Source organism: Labrus bergylta, chromosome 2 (genome assembly GCF_963930695.1).
Source record: "Labrus bergylta chromosome 2, fLabBer1.1, whole genome shotgun sequence".
NCBI classification, from domain to species: Eukaryota; Metazoa; Chordata; class Actinopteri; order Labriformes; family Labridae; genus Labrus; species Labrus bergylta.
This window is the reverse complement of record NC_089196.1, coordinates 21,623,097-21,645,254: the sequence shown is the minus strand read 5'-3', so window position 1 is coordinate 21,645,254 and position 22,158 is coordinate 21,623,097. Positions and strand designations below refer to the sequence as shown.

At 40.2% G+C, this 22,158-nt stretch overlaps 1 protein-coding gene across 7 annotated transcripts in view; it reads left to right on the top strand.

The window, feature by feature from the left end:
• Positions 1-22,158, top strand: part of LOC109997670 (TLE family member 4, transcriptional corepressor) — a 38,047-nt gene that overhangs the window by 9,167 nt on the left and 6,722 nt on the right. For 3 of the 7 annotated variants that reach the window (XM_020652231.3, XM_020652233.3, XM_065948781.1), the window contains 12 exons: positions 4,815-4,877; positions 8,080-8,154; positions 8,570-8,771; positions 10,262-10,278; positions 16,533-16,655; positions 17,971-18,024; positions 18,143-18,295; positions 20,073-20,205; positions 20,354-20,541; positions 20,991-21,067; positions 21,219-21,468; positions 21,565-21,812. In XM_020652231.3, the coding sequence (XP_020507887.2) occupies positions 4,815-4,877; positions 8,080-8,154; positions 8,570-8,771; positions 10,262-10,278; positions 16,533-16,655; positions 17,971-18,024; positions 18,143-18,295; positions 20,073-20,205; positions 20,354-20,541; positions 20,991-21,067; positions 21,219-21,468; positions 21,565-21,812 (1,583 nt within the window). Of the gene's footprint in view, positions 1-4,814; positions 4,878-8,079; positions 8,155-8,569; positions 8,772-10,261; positions 10,279-13,745; positions 14,588-16,532; positions 16,656-17,970; positions 18,025-18,142; positions 18,296-20,072; positions 20,206-20,353; positions 20,542-20,990; positions 21,068-21,218; positions 21,469-21,564; positions 21,813-22,158 lie in introns of those variants that run through there. The other 4 variants (XM_065948770.1, XM_065948761.1, XM_020652232.3 and 1 more) reach the window with 4 other exon arrangements.

The window sequence follows — 22,158 nt, the reverse complement described above, 5'->3', positions numbered from 1 at the left end:
AAGGCACTTAAACCCCAGCTAGCCAGTACACTGGAGTTTTCTCGGAGGCTAATATGTACTAGGCAGCTCCCTGATGTGTATGAATGTGAAGCAGAACCATGCTGAAAAAGGGCATGTGTGCAGAGCAAGTCTTCCCTGGATAAATGCTAAATATAAAATGAAAATGTCAGTGTTTTAGGTTGTCTGTGGGAGTTGAAGCAGCTGCTGCACTGTTAATCAGAGGTAAGTTGAATTTCAAAGCTCCATTGAGTTCACCATCTGCTTGACACTAAATAGCTCCCTTACTGTACGAATAGTTGCTCAGACAAGCTGAAAAAAGAAATTCAGTGACATTCATGACCTCTGAGGTTTATCAACCTTGACCTAACAGTCTACTTTATGAGTGGACTGTACAGTTAGTAAGACCAGGAAATACATTTTTATTTATTTATTTATTTTTTTAATTAGGTGATGCAGAACAATACAAGACAAGTGAGGGACATGACAAGAGCAAAAGTATGTAGGAGACAGGGGAGACACGACGATACAATGCACAGCATAGACAAAGACAAAACAGGCAAGCAGGGAGTAATAATAATGTTTTGCAATTTTGTATGTAGAGGGTGTTGAAGGGCCCTGCTTGTGTGTGTGTGTGTGTGTGTGTGTAATTCGAGTGTATGCTTGTATGTAAAGGAAATACATTTTTATTGCAGATATTCAAATCTCTAATAAAACAGTCATCTTAAACACCGGGTCGAAGTGCGCTGTATCAGTGACCTTTTATTTGTTTACAGTCCTCTCGATCGATTGGCTTTTCTTACAAAAAGATTAGAGCTTTATCAATCTCTAAACTCATTGGCTATCGTCTGACAACAATATAGCCTCTGGGAGCTTGGCCAAGTTGTTAAAGGCTTCTGGTCTAGCCACCAAGATTTCTTCTTTCGTGCGTTGTTCTGACAGCGTCTTGGATGAGGGCATTTTTTTGATGCATCGTGGGTACCATTCGGCAGAGTGTGTTGCAATCTCCATGCCTGAGCAGGCCTGGAACAGTGTCTGCTGGTAAGACATTTGTTACATAATGATGATATCCAATGGGAGAGCATTCCAAAAGAAATGCAAATGGGGTTTTAGCGGTCTCAGTTAGGTGAAACCCCTGAAATTAACTATTTCTTGCTTTTGGAGGTCAAAACCTTTGAGTGCTTGAGTTAGTTTCATTGTCCTTGTATCAGGTTGTACTCATTTCAGGGTTTCTCTAAATTTCTCTCAAGTTTTTAACAGTTTTGTTCTTGTATGAATTACAAAGGCCTTCTGGCTACAGCTCAGTACTGATCCTCTTATTTGCTAACATAGTTGATGTTGGCCTTCTGTTCCCCCCCTCCCCCTTCACTGACGGAATATAAATTGGTGAGAATTGAGTTTAGCAGACTCATGTAGCTTTCTCCTCTTTGAAGCAAGCCGCTCAAGGCTACATTAGCTGCTCGTAGCTGACTAGCAATTTTAATTTATAACACATGTTACTGTAGTGGTCAGATTGACAGCAAGTACATCGTTCCATCAAATGAAAAGACAGGTAAACAGTGAACAAACTGTTTTTATGAACTTATCCAAGCTGAACTGTGGCCCCACCACATTCCTAATCTTGCTAATTGTTTCCAACATTCAACTTTATAAACCCCATTAAACGGCCCTAAATCTAAAAATAAATGTACAGTCCTTCATTAAGAATCATCTTTTTTTGTTCACATCTTTCTATCCTATATAACAAATAGCAACTTAACTCCTCTTGGAGCTTTTTAGAAGAAGTAAATTCATGAGTGCGCGCTCAGTCTTTTCCATAGAGCACAGCTTCGGCATATCAGGGAAATGTTTGTATTTTGTTAATCACAACAAAAACCTCCTACCAATATCTTTTAAATACTTTCACATAAACACTGAAAAGGTGTTCATTTAGCATTGTAACATTTGAAGCATGTGTCTGGCACGTTAGGATTAAAGGGATGTATTTTTGATGGTGTTACATCAGCTGAAGACGTGTGTTAATTGTTTGCTTTAATGGAAGTAAGGTGGCTGAACAAGTGAGAGCATACTAGCATAATACATTGTTTCCTGTAGCTTTACATTTGTGTAGTTCTTGTGTTCAAGGGAAAATATGCTGTGGGGGTTGCAAGTCAATAATTTGTGGAGTTGGGGGTTCTGCAGGCAAAGCTTAGTCTTCCACCACTTTTATAGTTAGTGTGATCTCTCTCTCTCTCGAAGAAACCCTTTGTGTCATACAGCTGCATGTATGTATGTTGTAGTCTTAAACATAAAGCAGGTGAACTGCCTCCCTGTGTTTGATGAATTGTGTTTGTGTTAGTCAGTCTTTTGTCTGTGTTTGTCTTTGGATTTGAGTTGAACTACTAGCACTCCCTTTGGGACAGTGGATCAGGCAATTTCCTGTAGAAAAAAAAAATCTTACCTGATGTGGGGAGAGAGAGTGCCGTATAATCTTTAAAAGCCAACCCTTGGGTTCAGTAAATACATCTGATGAATACAGAGAGGCCTGTGAAAGTGTGTATGTCCTTGTGCGTGTGTGCACATGGTTGTGTTTATGTGTAACAACCTGCATCCAGTGTTGCTTGTGCTCCTGTCTGAAAAGTTTGTATCGGTGGGTTTTCTCCTATAGCCTCTGGGGTCGTCTGGTTCCTCTGATATCAGAGCTAAGTTGACCTCTGTCAAGGTTATACACAAACAAATAAGCCCAAGGCGAGGTTACATATGAAGCTTCTTCTGCATTTGTGTCAGACTTTGAGGAATTATTTCAATCCAATTCTACAATTCAGTTAGCAGACGCTTTTAACCAAAGCGATGTACATCAGAGTACGAACAACACAGGCAAGGATCTAGAAAAGAAGAAACAATGTCAGTAAGAGCAATCAAACAGCTTTAAGTCTAATCGTACACACGGGTGCTGACGGGCAGTGCACAGAGGCAAAGCACAACATCAACAGCTCAGCATCTAAACCATCCTAAATAAAGTCATTATGAAACAATGACCATCATTATCATCATCATTATCATCATCATAGCTATTCATGAAAGAGTAGGGTCTTTAGCTTTTTCTTAAAGGTGCAAGGGGACTCTGCAGATCGAATGGTGTTTGGAAGTTCGTTTCACCACCGGGGGACGACAGAGGAGAAGAGTCTAGTCAGAGACTTAGGGCCTTGTTGTGAAGGTTGGATCAGACGTCTTACATTGGCAGAGCGTAGTGGGAGGGAGGGAGTGTAGACCTGGATGAGAAAGTTTAGGTAAGGAGGATCGTTTTTGTCGCTGTTTTATAAGCGAGTAGCGAGCGTTCAATCCATCGTGTTTTCCCTTTTTAATAGTTGTTATTGCTTTTATGTTTGTAAATCATCCACCATGGTGATGCTGATTTATTTTTCACAGAGTGCAGAGTTAAGGTAACATTTAAGTGTTACTGAAGGATAAAAGGTGAAGCTCAGTAGCATATTTAAAAATCAACACTGATATTGACACATGAGTTTAGAAAGTCAGGCATCAGGCCTCTCTTGTACATTCACGATGTTATGGTGAAACAATTAAACTTAGAAATATAATTGTTTAAATTTAACTTAATCTGTTCTCTAGTTTAATTGAATTCCTTTACTAAAATGTATATTTTATTATTGGCCTACCTCAACACTGAAGCCGTTTGCAATAATCGGCTCTTGGACGGCCCAAATAGTGGTGAAGTCATTGTGAGATACAAAAGATGATCTGTCTTGGAAGTTAACGTTTAATGTTTAGTATTCATGGAAATATTAAATATTTTCCAAACAACCAAGTTCATTGTTCAGTCAGTAATCTCTCTGAGCGTTTTTCAAAAGCAGCAAAATCTGATCCAGACACCAGAAAATAATTGGTGTTTGCGAGGATGAACTGAATCGATATATCTAATATCTATTATCTTTTTAAGCAGAACCTTTAGATTCAAGCATCACCTTTGCTGTTTAAGAATAGTTAGTGAATGAGATCTAAGCTTGTCTTCCTCTGTGGTTAGCCTATACAACCTGTTTTACTGTCGGTCAATTCAGAGAGCACTCTCTACAAGTTCTTTTTTCTGTTTTGGTGACAGTGTATCTCATTCCTTTGTTGTCTGTTCTCTTTTCACTGATCAATCACAAAGTTTAACTGAAAGATGGAGGGCATTACTTTGACGTTTTTCTTGCACTTTTCCATGGAAAAGTAAAAGTGTTCTTTTCATGGCCATTGCTACTTCTGTCTTTTTTTCTGATCAAAATGTTTGACAGGGCCTTGTGAAGTTTCTCCTTTTAAACAAGCATAGTTATGTTGACACTTCATGTCACCCACCAAGAACTATTTGATATATCCTTGAGGATTAACAAACCTGCGACTGTCTTTCGAAAACATTTGTGAGGAAAAATTTGAAGCTGGCGTGTTGCCGCGTTTTTTGGCATGTTAACGCCACCTGTTGATCAGTGGAAAAAGATGATGCCATTGAAAACTCTTTTGTACATCCTTAAACACAAGATAGAACACATAGAGAATGAAACTAATAGTGCAACATGACATCTGCAACACCTCAATGAACCTTTAAGTGCAGGTAACGTCCTGCACGAAATAAACACCCAACATATTTGATGTTTCTTTGAGCAAATGTACTTTCACCACATAGTGAAACCCATCGGATTCACATGAATAGCCATTCATTACGTTACCATAATGCAGGGTTTTGACTTAACTATACATAAACATACATAAAAATTGACTTGAAAAATGCTTCTTCTTTAAGAGAAATTGTGTTTTTTTTCTTTGCCCACCTCTCTGTCTTGCAGGCGGAGATCGTCAAACGGCTGAATGCAATCTGCGCCCAAGTCATCCCCTTCCTCTCTCAAGAGGTAAGACTCAAAATATGCCTGTCACTGTGAGTTAAGACAGTGGTGGGTGAGAGAGAGAGAGAGAGAGAGAGAGAGAGAGAGAGAGAGAGAGAGAGAGAGAGAGAGAGAGAGAGAGAGAGAGAGAGAGAGAGAGAGAGAGAGAGAGAGAGAGAGAGAGAAAGAAGGAGAAAGGGAGGAAAGTAGACAGATAGGAGCCAAAGAAGTTGAAGAAGTGTGTGGTGGATTGAGAGGCAAAGCACACACACATACACACAGATTATCCTGGGCTAATCCCCCCCTGCTCAGGATAGGCTGATATGCTCTGAACTTATTAAATGTATCCCTCTAACATATGCAGGAGCCAGCGGGTGTGTTCCTGTGTGTGCATGTGTGAAAGTTCCTTTCCGTTTGAGTCTTTTTTTGTGTTTGTGTTTTTGTGTATACCTGTCCACCTGCATGTGCACAACATAAACACATCAAATACACCTTAACTGTGTGCACAGTCAGGAGAGGGTGTGGGAAGTGTGTCCGATGAAATGTGTTTGTTGAGGAATCTTTAGTGTGTATGTGTGTGTTTTGTAGATAAATCCTACCTCTGGAGGAGTTTAAAGTGTGCATGTGTGAGTGTGTGTGTTTGTGTGTGTGTGTGTGTGTGTGTGTGTGTGTGTGTTGAGGGGTGGGAACATCAGGAAGGTGTGTGTGTGGACTCCAGCGCTCTCCTCCAGATTAGCCATGGATTAGGAGGGTTTAGGGTGGATTAGGAATAATGGCATTAGACTGCCGTGCTGCTACACAGCCCTGAGGCCCGCAGAGAGGGGAGGCAGGGAGAGGAAACAGCTCTCACCGCTTTGTTTTGATGCACAGCCTCGTTTACTGCCTGTGCATATGAAATGTAACAAATCATTTTGTTACTGCGCAGCAAATCACATCCAATGTTTGTGTATATTTGTGGGAGAGCACTGTTTTATTTTTATTTCTGTCATTTCCTGACATTGTTCTTTCTTGCAGCAGGGAAATGTGTTTGACAGTAGCAGTGTTGTCACTGACATGGTGATGGTTCTGTCAACCTACAGTCGGCAGTAATTATTCAGATTTTGTTTAAGGACAAGTATGGTAATTATGTCTCATACATAAATTTGTTTATCATCACAGTAAATACTTTTTAAATTGTGGCCTCATTTACAGTGCATCATAATTTCAAATAACCAAAGTTGTTCCTAAAACCTGGGTAAAAGTGTTGTTAAGCTCATTCTTTGGCTGGATAATTCTTAAATAAGAACATGATTGTGTCTAAAGTATGCTCATGCTTGTAGTTATATATAGTTATTCACCTTTGTCCTTTTTAGAAGAAAAACTTAGTTTCTAGTCTGTCATATGGAAATATAGATGTTCTTGTAATTGCACCAGTACTATTAAATATTATATACTTTAGCTAGACGAATGTTACAATTTTGGTGAGTAAATGTTTAAACGAGAGTCAATCACTTTTTTTATTTTATTTATTTTTTAATTGAACCTTTTGGAGCACTCTCATATTGCAGTAACGAAGTTAGAAAGTATCTAACGTTTGTTTTCATCCCATAACATTTGACAAACTCTAATTCTACACCTCTAATGAGGAAAAGAACGAGAGTCTGTTTAACTACTTAGATAGATAGCTTCTTACGTTTAAACCTACTGAAGGCATCTTCCTGTATTGTTTACACATTTGTCTTTTTAAAATAGGTTTTCTTTTTTCTTATGCACATTAGTGACCCTTTCACCACTTGCTCGTATGTTTACTTTAAAAGGATTAGGCAATAAATTGACATATAATAATAAAATAATTTGAGGCAATAACTTTGAAATATGTGTATGTGTTGATAAGTAACCCACTGCAATGATGGCAGTGAGGCAGAAGATTTTCAACTAATCTTTGAATTTAGAGATATCATAGTCCAGCTTTATAATTTAACAGATAAGAACACTCATTAACTTTTACTAACCTAGCTGACCAGTTGTTTTACCTCGTTTAAGGAGAGATTAAGGGGTTAACAACCTTCCAATCCCACCTGTAATTATAAACAGATAAAACACATTAAAAAAAAAAAATCATTGGATATTGATTTTTATTTCCGTCCTTTTTCTACAAATATGCTAATAATTGACGATGAAGACATGAAAGCTTTTGACCAATACTCATCAGGCACATGGATCTTTTCATGTGTGAGTCACGTTCAGGCGGGTTGGACTCGGCCTGCAGTGGTTGTACCTGAACTCGATGCTCAGGTTCATTTCCACACCGGATAAGCTCTTTCATCTCTGCCCTACTTTGATGTTTTTGCGCTCCTGGATGAATCTTTCTGCTCTCGCTCACTGTCTGGATCTGTCTCTCTCACTCTGTACCCTTTGGATGACTTTGTCTGTTTGCTGTCTGTCTCTCCGGGTACCTGTCTACCTCTCTCCACGAGTATGTCAGTTCAGTCAGTTGGATTCATTTGCAGCTGCACTCATTTGAAATGTTTGGGGGAAAAAACAAGACAAGGCAGTTTTGAATTTATGACTACTGTTTATGCAAAAAAAGCTGAAGAATGGAAAGTGTTTTATTATCCCACTAGTAAAAAAAAATATAGTCTTATCCCCCGCATGGAGTACATCATCATTTGAATAATCACTGTAAGGATGTCTCATGTTCTGGGCTTCTCTGTAAGATGTTGTCGGTGTTTAAAACATGTCTGGCCACTTGTTGTTCAGTATATTAGCCAACATGGATTTCCCCACAGGACCTCCAAATTCAGCTCCCCCAAAAGAAGGAACCAAATATTCTGTTCAAGTCACACATGACCAAACTAGTACTAGTAATTAGAATTTACCCTTTAAGGTTTAAAAAAAATAATTGTACCAAATCTCTGTAATGTTATAGTGTGCGGCTCACTGACAGCTTTGATCTAGCAGTTATTCAGCCTCAATACAAATAAAATGAAAAAAGGCTGAAAAACATCTCTTTGATTATATACAGTCGAGTTAAAAAACAAAATACTAACAGATGTGAACAGGGGTGCAAGTTGTCTTCGTTGATATACCGTAAAGAATTGTTTATGAGGAATATATTTTGTACAACTGTTGTTGTAGACTCTTGAGTTTTTCCACAGGTGTTGTAATCCTCATTTTTAACAGATGTTTTTTCTCCTTCTCACATTCTGTTCAGATGTCTTTACTCTGTCTCTGTCTATCTGTGTTTCAGCATCAGCAGCAGGTGGTGCAGGCGGTGGAGAGGGCCAAACAGGTCACTATGGCTGAACTTAACGCCATCATAGGAGTGGGTGGATTACACACATGCTGACATAGATACAAACGCACACACACGCACGCACGCACGCACACACACACACACACACACACACACACACACACACACACACTTTTACTGCAAACTGTGGTGCCTCTAAACAGTGTAAATGGAAAGGAAAACTTTTTTCCTTTGTATTTGTAGTACTTGCCTTCATCACGCCTGTCACATATTTAGGTGTCTAGAGGCTTTGAGATCTAAGGGCACTTCATAAATTGTCAAGATATATTAAAATAAATTAAATCATCTGATATTATGATATGGATAATATTGTTCCCTTTTCCTAGCTCTTATTTTGTCAACTCTGCTCCTCAGTTCTCCTTTCTGTTTGCCTCCACACCGAAACGTTTCTTCACATGAATTAACATTTGCGTCTGTCGTTCAGCAGCAGCAGCTCCAAGCTCAGCACCTCTCCCATGGCCACGCCATCCCTGTCCCCCTCACGCCTCACCCAGCAGGACTGCAGCCCCCCCTGCCCCCCGGGGCCAGCACTGCCAGCTTGCTGGCTCTGTCCTCGGCCCTGAGCCACCAGCTGCCGCTCAAAGACGATAGGAAACACCATGACAACAACAGCGAACACCAGAGAGGTACGCCTGCTCTCTGTTTGTTGACGTGCTATGTGTTTGAAAGTATTGGCATCTTCATTACTGCAGTGATTCTTAGGACGCATGTTCATGTGGAAACAGTGACAAGTCTCTGCTTTACTTTTGCATTAAATAGTGTGTAATAATCCATTGCCTTTAATGCTGGCCTTAAAAAAGAGAGCAATAGAAAACGTGATAATGAGAATTAAAATACAGAAAAGTTATGTATTTTTCTGCATTATATCGTACAACACAACCAACCTTAATGACATGTCAATAACTTTCTTATATCATCCACAGTTAGATGAGTAATAGAAATGCATACGGAAGCTTTTTGTTCACTTAATGACCCCCTACTAATTCAACATGTCTAGAAAACTCATTCAGAGTTATTAATGATACTTTTAATGAACAGCAGTCAACGTAATTACAACCTGATTTGTCATTATGCCTGTTTGATTGGCCTAATAAGGAGCGCTGCACAACCACCACTTCTGCCCACTTCTCTCTGCTACACACAGTACACCTCTATTTATTCCGAGCTGACTTTGTGTTCAAGTGTTTAATTACAGCACATACAGACTGTGTGTGTGTGTGTGTGTGTGTGTGTGTGTGTGTGTGTGTGTGTGTGTGTGTGTGTGTGTGTGTGTGTGTGTGTGTGTGTGTGTGTGTGTGTGTGTGTGTGTGTGTGTGTGTGTGTGTGTGTGTGTGTGTGTGTGTGTGTGTGTGTGTGTGCGCGTGCGTGCGTGCGACAGAAACAGTGTGTGCCAGCTCTTAATTACTCTGTTGCAGCATGACTGTGAGTGTTTACACTGCAGAGGAGTAGTTAACTTTGCCCTGTAGCTGCAGTAAAGCTAACAGCCGCTAACTCCTGTAATACCTTCCCCCATGAGGAGCTCGATCAATAACAAAAAAATCAATTTCTACTCTTTCTAAGTTCCTGTCAAGAAGTAAATGTGGAGAATAATTGGTTTCACATTTTTCTTTTTTAAATAGATTTGTTTTCTTTTCATATTGGTGACTTTCTTTATCTCATTCACGCCTCTGGCTTCTTCATTTACAAATACATTATGGACAATACTCTCAACAGTGACATTGAGCGCTTATATGTTTACCTTCAAAGCATTAGGCAATAAATACAAAGCTAGTGATGTGCAGATAGGTGTTATGGCAGATATAGTTACTGCATTCTGACCATTCTGTGTCATATTTCACTTAAAGTATTAAAGTGTAGCTGACAAGACAAACAGGAAAAGAAAGTCTGAGCTGGAATCAGATGTAATCAAGCCAGTGTCAACTTGTCATTAGCTGTATTCCCCTGTCTCTCTGTTTGTGTGTGTGTGTGTGTGTGTGTGTGTGTGTGTGTGTGTGTGTGTGTGTGTGTGAGTGAGAGTGTGTGTGTATTTTCATTCGTCTGTCGTTATTGTGCTCATTGCACACACACTTAATGTCTTAATCAGTCTTTTCTTTCTCACCTCTCTGCGCCCCCTCAGATAGAGACTCAGTCAAGGTAAGACTTTTCTTTTGTTCCTTTGATGGACTGATGTGTTGACTGCATCGTATCTTTTTTCACACTTTTTAGCCTAACAGGGTTTCTTAAGATATCAGCTTTTTTTTTTTACATGAGGTACACAACTTTCGATTCAGATTAAAGGGGATACAAATTACAATTTGAATCATTTAATTTCACAGGAAGAAATTTCATCTCCTGTCTTCAACATCCCACACCAGACATCTTTATTCATATTCATTCTGAGCACACGTCTCAGCGGGTGAAGGCCGATATTTTATATCATGTGCAAAGAAAACAAATGAAGACTGGTATATGATACCTGTCTTCATGGCGGCAGCGAACAATTTAAAAACACAATCTCAGTTTAAGAGTTCATAAATAATTTGATACATTAACTGTAGTAATAAATACTGTTTCTGATTTATTCAACAAACTCAACATCCACTTTTTGTTATTACAAAGTCACAGTGTAGATCACTGGTTTGTACAGAGAGTTTAAGATGTAAAATAATATAAATATGCTAAGACATTAAACCTATTTGATTTAATCTACTTCACAATTTAAGAGATTATCACATAAATAGTGTGAGCTCCGACATGTTGCTCATCCCCTGAATATCATTTTAGTAGAACCAGAATAATAACCTCAGTATCCTCGGATCTAGTTGACATTTATGAAATGGAACAAAGAGGAAGAAGGAATTTGATGAAAGAGAAACCTCAAAATGAGCGTAGAAAAAAGGCGTATGTCTGCCGAGTGAAGGGAGGAGAAAGCAAAAAGAGGCAGAGCGGCAGAGCTACATTACATCCTGCACTTGTAGTAATTAGTCCCTTAAGCGGAGCTTTTTTCCCAAGGCAAACATTTGGTTTGTTGAATACTCAATGAGCAGATTAGCATTTCTTTATTCCAGGAACACACACACACACACACACACACACACACACACACACACACACACACACACACACAGAACCACACACAGACATGCATGACTTTGGTCGGCTGTGTGTGTTCTCTGGTGCTTTAGATTAGGTGGAGACAGGAGGAATGTTTAATATGTTATCTCCTACCCCCATGCAGTATAGCCTCCTCCACACACACACACACACACACACACACACACACACACACACACACACACACACACACACACACATACACACACACACACAACCACAGCTGAAGGCACCATGATGGGAGCGATTAGCAGTGTGCGTGCGTGTGTGTGTGTGTGTGTGTGTGTGTGTGTGTGTGTGTGTGTGTGTGTGTGTCGAGAGTGTGTGTGCATGTGTCTGATCATCCGACACAGTGGTAAAGATACAGAGAGCAGATTGATGAATGCCTTTCATTAGCGCCCTGTGAGAACACACACACATACACACACGCGCGGCCAACAGTCACTTCATAAAACCAATAAGCCCCTTGTCAGTGGTCTACAGTTGCCTTGGCAACAGTCCACACAGGTTACAGTGTGTGTTGTTGGTGTGTGTTATTTGCTTGAACATCTGTGCCTTGGCATTAGCACCTCACACACTGATAAAGGTATGTGGGTGTAGACGGACATGTGTGTCCACATACTTATTGATGCCAATACAGAGAGTCAGTTATGGAGTTGTGGTGTGTTCAAGGACTCTGCCTCCTCTGGCCTGTTAGGACTGTCATAGGTTTGTGCTGTTTGGTGTATTTTTACATTTCTGTTGTCAGTCTAGTTTTCAGGCCACAGTTTTATTTCAATTCAATTATCAAGGATATTTTACTTGGAAAATGCATTGACCTAAAATTTGATCACTGAAGCAAAAATCAAACATCTACATCCTTGCTCATACACAGTTTGTTTAGAAATGAGGCTGCTTTCTATCTTATAGAGAGCTTTGAAATGATTCATCTGTTGAAAGTTAACATACTGTCAGCATGAATGTGGCAGTAGCGAGCAGGCTTCTTGTGTGTCTTGGGTTTTTATTGGCTACTGCCGCAGTTATTCTCTCTGTTAATGCTGGGATGCTTTTTTAAAAAAAACTCTGTATGGTGTCAAATCTGGCCCTCATGCTGTGTGGACTGCATAATAAGAGAAAATTGAGTCGGACTGAGGGATCAGAGGTTATAGAGCAGACCAACTGACTTGTAAACACAGAGTGAAAAAAGTTTTTTTGTTGTGTGAACAGAGGCATCTTATTTGTGGGTGAGCAAGCGCAAGAAGCTGTGAAACCAAGAGAATAAAATGCTGGATTTCCAAATAGGAGACAAATCTATCTTACTCCAAGCAACATAAAGCAAACTGGGGATTTCTCGACAAGGGAAGGAAAAGAAAAGTGGAATAGAACCAAAGTAAAAATGTAATGTGCAACAAAAAAAAAGAGTTGTGAATGCTGTCTGTTGAAAATGTTGCTTCAAAGGCTGAATTTGCTGTCGTGGAACCACTCAGTCTTATCGGTCTCTTGCCCTGTTGACATGGTAATGAAGATGTTCACATGTCAATTTTTGAGCACTTTTGGCACTTGTCAGCCATCTTGGCACCACAAACCTGAGAAAAAAGCAGGGGTGAGAACTAGACATGTTCACTTCTATGCACAATATCATATCGCATTTCTCTGTGTTTTCTTCAAGAACTGTGATTTATTATTCTGACTGTTGGGTTTTTTAAACAAGTTAGAAGTTTAGAGGCAGCTATTGTCGAAAGTGTTGGTGGGGACCAGGTGAAGAGTAATGCTGGGTTTGAATGGCGAGTGTTGTTCTGGTGATGCCAAGAACACCAGTGAAGCAGTTTTTCCGGCTTTGCTGAGTGCGTGTGTGTATCTGTACCGGCTGCGTGTGTGAGGTTTTATTGTTGTGTATGGACATTGAAGCACTCAACACACAGCTGGTGACTCAGACAGGTTAGTTAACAATGAACAGTTAACTCTAATCTAGGGCTGTCAGCACCAGAAACATGCCACTAAAAATGGGATTAATAGTTATAATTTATTATAATTAACCCTACTTTAAACACAACTTCACATTGCTTAAAGGAAGAATGTGTGACTTTATGATCCAGTAGATGTTGCCCTTGAGCACCAGCATTAAACCAAAATAAACAGCTGTTTGGCCACGCCTCTGCTATTCTGAAGCCTCCGCTCTCCTCCAGCAGCACACCTCCAACCCCCCCCAACTCGAAAGTAATCATTAAGAGCGCACCATAAAAGCACCATTAAGCACATGCGGCGGACAAAACTGTCTTTTGCTCGAGCTGTAATTGCCCGTGGCCTGCATTATTGTGTTAGCAGGATAATGTTAGCACACTTTGGTTTACTTGTAGCTTCACATTGCACATTTCTGACACGGAATGACCGTGATCTAAACACACTTTTATGATATCCAAATAAGCAGTGAGTAGGCTATTCTTCTTTTCTCTAGTCCTTGACTAAAACAGCTTTATACTCAAGGCCGTCCCGTCCGTGTAAACATGATGGCCGTGATGGTCATCGTGATGTGTCACGCTACTCGCTCATTGTAGACAGTCATGATTCAGAGAGACATTTACAGATAATATACTTGATTTCTGCTTTATTTATGTGTTAAATGTTACACATTCTTCCTTTAAACAACATGTGGTGAGTAGAACAGATGAAAGGTGGGGCTGTGACATCATCACCGAGAGCGCCTTTCGTGCAGAATGGCTGGAAAAGCAGGCTTGTAGCGTTTGAATTACCGGCTGGATTAAAAGTTAAATTGAATGAGAAACAAATTAAACCTAAATTTAGGGGTGCTGGTGGTGCAGTGGTGCAGTGGTTAGTGCGCGTGCCCCATGTTGGGAGCTGTAGTCTGCCAAGCGGGCGGCCCAGGTTCAAATCCTACCTGTGGCTCCTTTCCCACATGTCATTCCCCACTCTCTCTCTCTCTCTCTCTCTCCCTGATTTCCAACTCTATCCACTCTCCTATCTCTCAAATAAAGGCCCAAAAAGCCCCAAAAAGGAATCTTTAAAAAAAAAAAACATAACAACATTAGAAGAATTCTTGTGCTTAGAAATAACATGGAACTAAACAGCAGAAGTGCAGAGAATTACTATTCAGGTTGAGTCAGTCATTGGTATTTATATGAGCTGATGCTCCTCTCATTTGTTTTTAATCTGTAATGCAGCACAAACTTCTACCTTGAGGATTGCTGGCCTTGACTTCATGCTGCTCAACAACATTCACACAAACATCAGAAGCTGTGGTCAGTCTGGGCCTCTCATTACTGCAGAGACTCCAAAGAGTCAGATTGTTTGTTCAACAGAGGAGGTTACAGGGATCATTATCTGGAATCGCAGAATCAATTTGAAACAGGAGGTAAATATAATTAAGATGTGCTGCTAAATGAATGCTTTCACCCTGCGACACTGCACGCTTCTTCACACCCATAATGCGTGTACTGCCGGCGGAGCCTTCATTTGTCTCTGCAGCCAAATTAATTTGCCTTGATGTTTTTGAAAAAGCTAATTTGCAGGCTAATTAACCTAATCAGTCTGAGAGAGAGGATCAGCCTGCTTCATTTCACTCAAGAAGAGACACACACCTGTAAACACACCAACACCCCAACATTGTTTGCAGATACGCAGGACTTAAATGTAAACAGGAATAAGTGCTGCCCGACCACACACACACACACACACACACGCGCACACACACACACACACACACACGCACGCGTACACTGAGAAGTGAACCTCCTCCCCCACAGAATCTCTGTCATCAACACTTGCAGCACGGCAAAGGGCAGTAGAAAGGTTGCAAGCGTGAGTAAGAGGAAAGGTCGAGTTAAAGGTCCTGCTATATTTTTTCTTCTCTCCGTCCATCGTCTGCGGGGTAAGGAGCGCCTCCCAATGAGAGAGGAGGGAGGGGAGGGCTGGGGGGGGGGGGGAGAGAGATCAGCAGGGACAAGCAGACCAAGAGGGGAAATGGTTAGTTGACCTTATTTTGATCTTTGCTCCTCAAAGAAGATTAATACTTCAGTATTGGTATTTAAAGGGTGCCATATTTGATTAAGCAAAGAGAGACATCAATGCAGCAACTTGTCTTTGCCGGATTTCAACATAATGCCGCTGAGTTCAACACACGGTGGAGTAATCAGGCTGTCTAGGATGCAGTACAGCTTTGGTTTTGTGCAATACAGGAAAAATAAAATGGTTTTGACAGGCAGAAGAGTTTTTAAAGTGATGTTTAAACCCAGCGGAGGAGGAGTGGATCACAGATATTTCTCTGTCTGACTGCTCACTTATTGCCAGATTTGTCCTAATTTAGCTCAAAGTGGAAGTCTTGACACATACAAAAGATCTGAAGCGTTTAAGTTATAGCTTATCATTTTTTCAACCTTGTCCTGGGAATTAGACATCAGTAATCTCCTCGACATTTAGAGGTCTTTGAAAAGGAAAGAAAAATCTGAGCAGTTCTTCACCATGTCATGCAGGTTCTTTACTCAGATTGCATTCATTTACAACAGACTATACAGATTAATTTAGCGGCTCCTCGTTGGGTATTTCAAACTTTTCCAGTTGTGTATTTGATTCACTGTATTACATTTTCAATTTGAGCCCCTGTGGGGAGTTTTTAACTGGTTATTAAACCCACTGAAATGAATAGTGATGCCTCTGTATGACCAACAAATGCAAACCAAGACCAACAGTGACAAGATTCACTATTTCCACATGGTAGTTTATGTATGTGTGTAAACAATGACACAGGGTAGGTGTCAGATAAGATAATGTACAGCACACTGTAGAAGTATTCTCCACAGCAAAGCTTCAAAACCAGTGATGTATTTCACTGGTGAAAGAGAGCAGTATACAGATTTTTTAGTCACAACAACACTACTAACACGTGCACAGGACAAGATCAGCAAAACAATCAAAGGTACTGCTTTGTTTTCAGGGACATTGGACACAAACAGTAATTTCCTCAAATGAGCTTTGAACCGTTTCTGCTCAGAATTTCCTTTAATAAATGTATGTTCAATTTTATAAGATGCATCAAATTCTCCTTCATCAGAATAATTCACAGAATATAGTGTCAACTGTTGACAGTGGGATTTTTTTTTCTCTGGAAAATGAATGTTCAGAAAAACATTTTTTATGGAAGAGTTTCTATGAAATAAAGATGTCAATGGTGCAGGTAAAGTGAGTCTTTCCTTCAGAGACATTTGAAAATGCTAACCCAGCTCAGTTTGTAGCTCTTGTCTTTCTGAGAGTGGAATATTTTTTCATTGCCTTGTAAATTCTATGATTCTTGTTTATTGCAGAGCTCGTCTGTGTCTCCCTCGGCAAGTTTTCGTGCTGGAGAGAAGCACCGGAGTTCAAACGATTACTCCTCCGACAGCAAAAAACTGAAGACAGATGATAAGGAGCTGGCCTCCGCACGATTTGTGAGTACAAATAAATCTGACCTTTCTGACTTTCTAACCTTACATGTTTTTTTTTTTTTTAGAACATATTGTTTCTTAAAAAAATCATGAAGAGGAATAACTTATTTGATTGTTTTGAGAGCATTCGGCTCTTTTATTGTCATAGCTACAGTAGCAACACTTTTTGTCATAATTGAGTCAAATTTTCACCATTTAAAGAGGACATATTCTACCCCTTTCTACCTTTTCAAACAGTCCCCTGTGGTCTAAATGAAATATCTGTGCTGTGCTTTGGTCAAAATATAAGATGAATCAAGCACCAGAGGAGGTTTGTGACCCTGTATAAACCAGCTCTCTCAGAACGCTCTGTTTAGGTGTGCGTGTCTCTTTAAATGCAACAAGCCCCCCCTGAGTATTCCCAGTAGACATCGCTCCTCTGTAGCGAGAATAAAATTGGCAGACCTGTGCAAAAGTTTTGTTCTAGGCTGGGGGTGGAGTCCATGGGTTGAGGTATCAGGGGAGGGGAGGGGATTTTTTTTTTACCATAATCGAACTTGTGACATCACAACCTGAGAAAATTTGAAACAGCAGTTTTCTCTGTGTTGTAAGACAGTATGTGTTGTAAGACTTATACAGACTACAAACAAAGGACTGGATGGATTTATTTCATATGTTGTGGGTCAGTAGACACTCAGGTTACCCAAATATATGTTCAAAAACACTGTAAAAGGGATTTTTCATAATATGTACCCTTTAAAGAGACAATAGTGTAACATTTCTAATATGAAATCAAGAAAGCAAAGATAGCCTAACAGGCACCATTTGGATTCATAAAGGCCACATATAAAACTACAGAGATGACAAATAGAGCTACGGTATCTATCATGGCAAAGGTTGTAGCTCTGAATTGAACTCCTTATGTTCCAGTTAATGTCTTGTAACTCAGCCAGAAGAGCCATCTGGATTTCCCTCAATGGAACCGTTTTGATCGCTTTATCTTATAATTAAAAATGTAAAATACAAAAAGGAATGATGCCAGAGGAATGCTTAAAACAGTCTTTATGGTTTTAATTAAATCATTGATTTTTATGACGACCCTTTTCATGACTATATGTTCATTTAGTTTTATTGTCGATCAAATAAATGGGATATTAAATTTGATAGCAGTGCTTATCGTAGAAGAGATGGTTTTTTTCCCCTGTGACAACAAAAAAAAACACTGAAGTCTGTTCATTTCCAAATCAAACAAAATCCACAGCAGATGACATCTTCATGCATTTTTATTTATACGTAGTTTGAACCGCGGATGTTTATTACATTTTGTGTCCATTTGTAGGAAAGCGATGGAGAGAAGAGTGATGACAACCTCGTCGTAGACGTCTCCAATGAGGTAGAGTTCAGTTCAACTAATTGAAAAAGTTTCTTGTTTTGTAATTCCTGTAAACGGAGAAAAATAAATCCATTTTTCTATCTTATCTTTGTCTTTTCTTTTTGCTCACCCACCACAGGATCCAACATCTCCCAGAGGAAGTCCCGCCCACTCACCTCGAGAGAATGGATTGGACAAGCGTCGTCTGTTGAAGAAGGATGCTCCTCTGAGTCCTTCCTCCGTTGCCTCCTCCAGCAGCACACCTTCATCCAAATCCAAAGAGATTAATTTGGTGAGTCATTTAGGCAACTCTAGATCTTTTGATCTTCTTGTTCTTGCTCATCTCAAAGTGCTTTTCTATCTCAACGTATTTCTAAAATGTCACCAGGGTTAGTACGGTATATATATAGAAAAATAATGAAGGTTAGGAAGCAAACTGTTACCAAATGTGACTGAAGTGCATCATGTTGTCAAACACACTGCATCATATCACGTTCTGAAAGCAACAATCAATACATCTTTGGAGAATTGTTCTCTTATGAGTCATAAACTCTGTCAAAGCATGAGTGGTTCCTGTATTCATTTAATCTTTCTGCTGAAGTCAATGTTTTATTGAGCAATTATAGTTGCAAAACTAGCCGAAGATGCAAAAATAGATCCAAAACGTGGGCAAATAGACCCATGAATCTACACAGTACAGATATCTACACAAAAGATTAGCAAATGAATGCAAGGATCAAATACGTATGCAACTCTGCAAATATGTAAATCATGTTCACATTTCTTGATCTGTATTTGTAGAGGGTATGCATTGACGTCACTTTTCCAAAGGGACCACGCCCACTCAGTTGCACTGGATGTCAAAACAACAAAAACAGGAGTAAAAATGAATGTGTGTTTAAATTGGGACATCAAAACCGGACAGAGATCCCTACAGTTTACTAAAGACACAGCGGACAATGGACATTGACATTTGGCCAAAGATCTGGTTTCCTGACATTTATATGTACCTGATTTCAAAGCTGGGGAAGAACACAAAGCAAAGCTTAAAGGCATTGATCAGACCAGTTTGATTAGTGATGGAAGTGAAACTGAGTAAACTTTGTAGTCAGGGTGTAGGGATCCAGTCGTTTCTCTTTGCTTTAGCTTCAGGTGGCCTGTAAAGAGATCATTCTGTGTTTGCTGAATCTGTTTGTACAGTCAATCGCACAACAGAGGGATGTATAGAAAGTCAATTCATCTTCAGCCAGACTTTCTTTGAGTTTAAGCTAGCTTGATTTCACCATCTGATAAACTGTCATGGCCTCCTGTTGATTTCTGAAATGACACCTACACACATAGAGTAGTATAGACGGGTAGGCTATGTTTACTTCATGAAAAATATACAACTTAATTATTTGGACAAAAAGTAGTCAAGGGAATTGACTTATTTCATTCTGTGATAAATATATATATGGACTAAACTATTTTTTTATACGTTGGTCTAAAATCAGCCATGTTGGAACTTTGCAGGATATATGTCTAAGCAAATGTACATTATCTGTTGTCTTTAGATGCAGAGTCATCATTGTTATTTTACTATATGATTAATCTTCTGAAATTCAAGCTCATAAGTTTCCTTGAATCAAACAAATAGGTAGGGGAGGGAGAATGGAGGTGGGGTCAGATTATATTCATCACTGACTGTTTGTAGGCTCTGTGATGTGATGTATATTATGTGTTACTGTAACTGCAAGGCGTCGTCCCGTGGATTTGATAACATAAACATGTTCCATCAGCTGAGGATCTACATTGCCTGCAGAAAACATTGTCAATAAATAATTTGTGAAAAGACGACAATTTTCAGCTGAATTAAAGACGTTTACTGCTTCCTCCCTCCTGATGCCTGTTAGCCATACGAGTTTCATGCCACTCAGTGGCTGAAACTGCAGCGACTCTGCCTACTGTGATGACACGTGGATACCCTCTATAGATCTGTGAATGCATTTGCAAAAGTTTTCTTGCGACAATAGATCCATAATTTTCAGTTTTGACACCTCTTGTGATTACTTTGCCGTTTTGTTTTTAAGAACGAGAAGCCAACAACGCCTGTGTCCAAGTCCAGCACCCCCACCTCCCGCTCGGATGCCCTGACACCCAGCAGCACCTCCACCCCAGGCCTGAGGACTGTACCTGTGAAACCAGCAGGAATTGAGACCCTTGGTTAGTTTTGGATAAAGGTTAACTCAATGGTATTATTTTGGACGCTTAAAAAACTCACTATAATCCAGCATAGGCAGATGGATAAAGTAGGCACTCTTACATCTGATGCATATGTCACATGTTTCAAAAAAAATCTTTTGTCTTGTAGCACCTGGTCTTCGTACACCTCTGGCAGTGCCCTGCTCATACCCGAGTCCGTTTGGGATGGTTCCCCACCCGGGTATGAATGGAGAGCTGAGTGGAGCAGGAGCGGCCTACACCGGTCTGCACAGCATCTCTCCACAGATGAGCGCAGTAGCTGCTGCTGCTGTGGCAGCTTATGGACGCACACAAGTGGTATGCAAACACACATCAGCACTAACATATTGTGTATACAAATAAAGCAACTAACTGGTCAATACTGATAACCATGCACAAGACAACTGCCCTCACACTGAAGTGGATTAAAATGAAATGACAGTTTATGTCATGTTAAAGCATTGTTATCCTTGCCTTCTGATGGAGCTTTTATCATTTGGTTATTTTGAAATTGTTTCAGAAATGTAAAGTGTAGAAGGACCAATATTTTAGGTGTAGTTAGAAGAACTGATAAATAGATTAGAAAAACATGGAGAATTTAATTAGGACTCATATAATGACGGCTGCAAAAGCTGGTCCATGTCTTATTTTCATGAATTTCTGTTATTTATAAATCGTTTTTTGCTATGAGACAGAGATAAGAGTTTTACTTACAAAGGTGTGTTTTTTTCTAATGTATTTATTCTTTGATTGTTTCTGTGCTCCAGGTGGGTTTTGATCCTCACCACCACATACGTGTCCCTGGACTTCCTCCAAACCTGTCAGGCATTCCTGGTGGAAAACCGTATGTATCCTCTCCCTGTTTCTAAAGAGCACAGTTACAGCCACGTTTCATTAATCAATGCTCATATTCCTCTTCTTTGTAACATTTGACTCCCACCACTCCTCTTCCACCCACCCTTCATCCCTCCCCATGACCCTTACCCTCCTCTTAGAGCATACTCCTTTCATGTGAGCGCTGATGGACAAATGCAGCCGGTGCCTTTTCCTCCCGACTCGCTGATCGGCCCTGGCATTCCTCGCCACGCTCGGCAGATCAATACTCTGAGCCACGGGGAGGTGGTCTGTGCTGTCACCATCAGTAACCCCACGCGTCACGTCTACACTGGCGGCAAGGGCTGCGTCAAGGTGTGGGACATCAGTCACCCCGGCAACAAGACCCCCGTATCCCAGCTGGACTGCCTGGTGAGTGCAATGACCCCACACAATACCTCATCAGAACAGATGAAATGTTTTATTTTTAAATTGTATCGATAATAATGTTTGTAACCGCAACATCAGAACAGAGACAACTACATCCGTTCCTGTCGACTTCTTCCTGATGGGCGGACTCTAATTGTCGGGGGCGAGGCGAGTACTTTGTCAATCTGGGATTTGGCCACACCAACTCCGCGAATCAAAGCTGAACTAACCTCATCAGCACCAGCGTGTTACGCTCTGGCCATCAGCCCAGACTCCAAGGTCTGCTTTTCCTGCTGCTCCGACGGAAACATCGCCGTTTGGGATCTTCACAACCAGACTCTGGTCAGGTATGGAGCTGCGGATGGGGATTTGTGTCGGGTTTGATTGGTGATGATTGAAAGATCTGATTTATTCCACAAACATTTTTACTTCAGAAGACGCTCCGCTGTGTGATGCGTCAATAAATTTTTTTACTCAAAATAAACATTCTGATGAAATGGCAAAATTTTTTGTATGCCAGGGGTAGTGTAAAGCAGACGAGCATTAGCCAAATTATCTAGCAATTATAACCTGCAGCTGGCACAGTATACAAAGTGCAAGTGATGCAGTAAATATACCTTACATTAGAAGATATATGGTGCAGATATTTGTACATTTTTCTTCATAATGTGCAGTTGTTATGTGTCCATTGAT